The sequence below is a fragment of the Carcharhinus amblyrhynchos genome, chromosome 13 (assembly GCF_965287045.1).
Source record: "Carcharhinus amblyrhynchos chromosome 13, sCarAmb.v2.hapA, whole genome shotgun sequence".
Lineage (NCBI taxonomy): Eukaryota > Metazoa > Chordata > Chondrichthyes > Carcharhiniformes > Carcharhinidae > Carcharhinus > Carcharhinus amblyrhynchos.
The window spans coordinates 76,474,990-76,480,681 of record NC_137336.1 but is presented as its reverse complement, the minus strand read 5'-3'; the positions used below and the strand labels follow the sequence as shown (position 1 = coordinate 76,480,681).

Below are 5,692 nucleotides of genomic sequence, written 5' to 3'. Positions count from 1 at the left end.
GTCAGGAAGGCGAATGGGATGCTGGCCTTCATAGCGAGGGGGATTGAATATAAAAGTAGGGAGGTCTTGCTGCAGCTGTATAGGGCATTGGTGAGGCCGCAGCTGGAGTACTGTGTGCAGTTTTGGGCGCCGCACCTGCGCAAGGATATTTTGGCCCTGGAGGGAGTGCAGAGGAGGTTTACTAGGCTGATACCGGAGTTGAGGGGATTGAGCTATGAGGAGAGGCTGAATAAACTAGGCTTGTACTCGTTAGAGTTTAGAAGAATGAGGGGAGATCTCATTGAGACGTATAAGATGATGAATGGGATGGATAGGATAGAGGTGGAGAGACTCTTCCCGCTCAAAAAAGACAGTAGGACTAGGGGGCACAGCCTCAAGATAAAGGGGAGGCGGTTTAGAACGGAGTTGAGGAGGAACTTCTTCACTCAAAGGGTGGTGAATCTCTGGAATTCTCTGCCCGTTGAAGTGGTGGAGGCTGCCTCGCTAAATATTTTTAAGAAGCGGGTTGATGGGTTCTTGATAAGAGAGGGGATTAAGGGTTATGGGGAGAGGGCGGGAAAGTGGAACTGAGCCACAACAGATCAGCCATGATCTTATTGAATGGCGGGGCAGGCTCGAAGGGCTAGATGGCCTACTCCTGCTCCTATTTCTTATGTTCTTATGTTCTTATACACACACACACACACACACACACACACACACACACTCAGTCGCATACACACACAAACACACAGACTGAGGGGTAATTTAGCATGGCCAATTCACCTAACCTGCACTTCTCTGGACACTAAGGGGCAATTTGTCACGGCCAATCCACCTAACCTGCACATCTTTGGACAGTAAGGAGATGGTGGCACAGTGGTTAGCACTGCTGCCTCACAGTACCAAGGACTTGGGTTCAATTCCCAGCTCGGGTCACTGTCTGTGTGGAGTCTGCACATTCTCCCTGTGTCTGCGAGGGTTTCCTCTGGTGCTCTGGTTTCCTCCCACAGTCCAAAGACGTGCCGGTTAGCTGCAGTGGCTATGCTAAATTCTCCCTCAGTGTACCCGAACAGGTGCTGGATTGTAGCGATGAGGGGAGTTTCACAGTGACCTCACTGCAGAGTTAATGTGAACCTACTTGTGACACTAGTAAATAAATAAAGTCTAAATTTACAATGGCCAATCAATCGAACCTGCACACCCCACCCAGACACAGAGAACATGCAAAGTCCACAGACAGCCACCGGAAGCTGGAATTGAACCCGGGTCCCTGTCACTGTGAGGCAGCAGTGCTAACCACAGTGCCACTGTGCCACCCCTTAAGTAAGAAATTGCGTTCTTCATTTAGAGATTGGGTTTTGAATTCAGAGATTGGGTTTCGGATTTAGAGACTGGGTTTCGGATTTAGAGATTGGGTTTTGGATTTAGAGATTGGGTTTTGGAGTTAGAAATTGGGTTTCGGAGTTAGAGATTGGGTTTTGGATTTAGAGATTGGGTTTCGGAGTTAGAGATTGGGTTTCGGATTTAGAGACTGGGTTTCGGATTTAGAGATTGGGTTTTGGATTTAGAGATTGGGTTTTGGAGTTAGAAATTGGGTTTCGGAGTTAGAGATTGGGTTTTGGAGTTAGAGATTGGGTTTCGGAGTTAGAGATTGGGTTTTGGATTTAGAGATTGGGTTTCGGAGTTAGAGATTGGGTTTTGGATTTAGAGATTGGGTTTCGGAGTTAGAGATTGGGTTTTGGAGTTAGAGATTGGGTTTCGGAGTTAGAGATTGGGTTTTGGATTTAGAGATTGGGTTTTGGATTTAGAGATTGGGTTTTGGAGTTAGAAATTGGGTTTCGGAGTTAGAAATTGGGTTTCGGAGTTAGAGATTGGGTTTTGGAGTTAGAGATTGGGTTTCGGAGTTAGAGATTGGGTTTCGGATTTAGAGATTGGGTTTTGGATTTAAAGATTGGGTTTTGGATTTAGAGATTGGGTTTCGAAGTTAGAGATTGGGTTTCGGATTTAGAGATTGGGTTTCGGAGTTAGAGATTGGGTTTCGGAGTTAGAGATTGGGTTTCGGATTTAGAGATTGGGTTTCGGAGTTAGAGATTGGGTTTCGGATTTAGAGATTGGGATTCGGATTTAGAGATTGGGTTTCGGATTTAGAGATTGGGTTTCGGATTTAGAGATTGGGTTTCGGAGTTAGAGATTGGGTTTCGGAGTTAGAGATTGGGTTTCGGATTTAGAGATTGGGATTCGGATTTAGAGATTGGGTTTTGGATTTAAAGATTGGGTTTTGGATTTAGAGATTGGGTTTTGGATTTAGAGACTGGATTTTGGGTTTAGAGACTATGCTTCTAATTAGAAATGTTGAATTTCAGAGCGGTGCTTTTGTCCTGGATGATGTTGAGATTTCGGAGTATTGTTGGAGTTTTCTGGTTTTTAGCTGGATGATTTGTTTTCTCTGTAGGTGAATATTCAGCTGTCCTGGTGCGTTACAAATCCAAACATCTTGGCAAGAAACATCTGACTGATCCTGCAGAGCAGTCACCATGGCGACAGTGGAGGCTGAGAAGGAATTCACGTTTGCCTTTGGAGGCTCCAAGGGGGAGAAGCACGCGGCCAGGGGGAGTTCCCAGCAGTCTCTGATCTCCGCCCTGAGGGACTCGTCCAGTGTCTTCGCCGAGGAGGAGAAGAAAAACGAGGGAAGGACGGTGCAGCTGGTGGAACGGGAGCAGCTCCGAGGGGCCCTCAATGTGGGGATGCCCTGCAGGGGCCTGCCAGAGAAGGCCCACCTGGAGGTATCATTTGCAGCGAGTGGGGGCTCCCAGGGCCGACAGGACTCTGCTGGAGGACAGGAGTGCGTGACATTCACTGTCGGCCCCGCTCCCGGGGAGAGGCCAATCCTGAAGGAGCCTGAGGTCGGGGTGGACCTCTGCGTCTTCGCCTTGGGAGAGGAGACAGTGGGCGAGGCACTGGGCAAGGATGGCAGGTTCCTGCCTGAGGTGTGCGGCGAGGGATGGCAGCTGGTGGAGCGAAAGAGTCGACAGGCCTTCCCCCTGAGCTTGGTCGCCAAGCAGCTGCCAGCCGGGCCTTTCGAACTGGGGCCTGAGGGGGCGGGGGCCGGGGACCAGGCCCCCCTCCCCGGGACGAAGCCCGGCCTCTACCAGCTGGCCCAGGAGCTGGACCAGTACCTGAAAGGGCAGCTGGGGGGCGGCGGGCCCTGGGAGGGGGCCCAGAAGGAGTTTGAGGAGCTGACCGGCGGCCCAGCGCCCAACCGGCTGCCCAGTCACGTGGCCAAACTGCCCATGGGCATGAACGAGGCGGTGGGCACCCTGCGCTGGAATCGGCCCGGGAACGAGGGCAGCGCCTCCTGCTTCCTCCTGGCCAGGGGTCACGTGCTGACCTGCCACCACGCCATCAAGATGATGGTGGGGGAGGGGGTTCCCGAGAGCCACTGGGGGGCAGTGGTGAGCGAAGCGGCCAGTATCAGCTTCACCTTCCGTACCAGCGGTGAGACCCAGTGGAAGGTGGCCACCGGCGGCCTCAAGGCCTCCTCCCCGGAGCTGGACTACGTCATCCTGGCCCTGGAGGTGCCCGAGGGCCGAGGCTCCGAGCTGAGGCCCGGTCTGGCTTCCTTTGCCACCAAGCCCATCCCCCAAGGTGTGGTTTACACTGTGGGACGCCAATTCACCGAGGCCCTCATGCTGGCCCCCCTGAGCCCCGAGGACGGGGATGACCTGGCCGGCCGACAAAGCTTCCAGGCATTCTCCGGATGCACCTTCTCCCGGCAGCCCAGGCCCGAGCGAGTGCCCTACGACACCGAGTTCCTCCACGACCCCGCCGTTTCTGGTTCCCCGGTCATCAGTCACTATGGTGGGCTGGTAGGCCTGCACACTGGCAGTTACCAGTACCAGGAGCGGATGGTCGAGTTTGGTACCACCATCCAGGCTATTGCCTTCCACATTCACCTCTCCAACCGTCCCCTCTACCAGCTGCTGTTCAGCAACAACCCCCAGAAGAAAAACTGCACCATTATGTAAAAACCTGGGGGGGGGGACAACCGGGAGGCAGGAGAGAGTGAGGGGGTGAAACTGGGGAGGGAAGAGGGAGAGGAAACCACCAAAACCTCAAGAGCAGCGAGAAATCCCGGAGAGTGCATCACAGAGCCTGAATAATTCGATCTCGGGGAGGGGTAAAGCACTCAAAGAGCTGAACTAAAGCTCTTGGTTAAAAACTATTTACCCTGATTTGACAATGTGGACTGATATTCAGAGGTCAGGTGGATCTGCCTTATTTCAAACACATGGGGAAGTGACAAGCAGAGACCTGTCCCTCAATAGTGTGTCGGTCCATCTGCTCCCCACTCTCCAGGCAAGCCTCCTTTCCTACTCCCTCACCTCACCCCAACAGAACCTCCTCCTATCCCTCTCCCCCTCACGTGTATCTCCAGCTTTTCCCCCACACAGGCGCTGTTTGCCCTCAGCTGTGGGAGTGCGTTCTCTCCATGCTCTGGGTGAAACTGTTTCTCCTACACTGGACTGTATTTATGACCCCCCACCCCTTCCCCACGCCCTCCCGGTTCCGGTCCCACTCACAAACACCTCCACATCTGCCCAATCGAATCCTTCCCTCATTTTCAACATCTGGGCCAGATCACCCCTCCCCAGTCACCTCTGCCCCAAAGACAGGACACTCAGGGCAGCCAAACAGGCTCTCACCTCCCCTTTCCACATCACTCCAGGAGGTCAATGTCCCTTCTCAATGTCGACAACATGAGGACAGGAAGCCGTTCAGCCCTCGGATCCTGCCCCACCATCATGTCAGGTTATGGTGATGGTGCACCAATTGGACATGCATCTAACAGGTAGAAATGTTTCCTAAATTATTCTGTAAAACTGTGCACAGCGACTCCGACAGGGAGACTGGAACTGTGCACAGTGACTCCCAGTGTGATACGGAGACCGGAACTGTGCACAGTGACTCCCAGTGTGATACGGAGACCGGAACTGTGCACAGTGACTCCCAGTGTGATACAGAGACTGAACTGTGCACAGTGACTCCCAGTGCGATACGGAGACTGGAACTGTGCACGGTGACTCCCAGTGTGATACAGAGACTGAACTGTGCACAGTGACTCCCAGTGCGATACGGAGACTGGAACTGTGCACAGTGACTCCCAGTGTGATACGGAGACTGGAACTGTGCACAGTGACTCCCAGTGTGATACGGAGACCGGAACTGTGCACAGTGACTCCCAGTGTGATACGGAGACTGGAACTGTGCACAGTGACTCCCAGTGTGATACGGAGACCGGAACTGTGCACAGTGACTCCCAGTGTGATACGGAGACCGGAACTGTGCACAGTGACTCCCAGTGTGGTACGGAGACCGGAACCGTGCACAGTGACTCCCAGTGTGATACGGAGACCGGAACTGTGCACAGTGACTCCCAGTGCGATACGGAGACCGGAACTGTGCACAGTGACTCCCAGTGTGATACGGAGACCGGAACTGTGCACAGTGACTCCCAGTGTGATACGGAGACTGGAACTGTGCACAGTGACTCCCAGTGTGATACGGAGACCGGAACTGTGCACAGTGACTCCCAGTGTGATACGGAGACCGGAACTATGCACAGTGACTCCCAGTGCGATCCGGAGACCGGAACTGTGCACAGTGACTCCCAGTGTGATACGGAGACCGGAACTATGCACAGTGACTCCCA

General features: G+C 53.3%; 1 protein-coding gene across 1 annotated transcript in view; it reads left to right on the top strand.

Moving 5' to 3' along the window:
* LOC145351998 (serine protease FAM111A-like) overlaps positions 1-5,001 on the top strand; it is a 16,077-nt gene extending 11,076 nt beyond the window's left edge. Inside the window, exon 2 of the mRNA XM_080201854.1 lies at positions 2,435-5,001. Within this exon, the coding sequence (XP_080057980.1) occupies positions 2,517-4,007 (1,491 nt within the window). The 5' untranslated portion in view covers positions 2,435-2,516 and the 3' untranslated portion in view covers positions 4,008-5,001. The remainder of the gene's footprint in view (positions 1-2,434) is intronic.
* Positions 5,002-5,692: the final 691 nt, after the last annotated feature.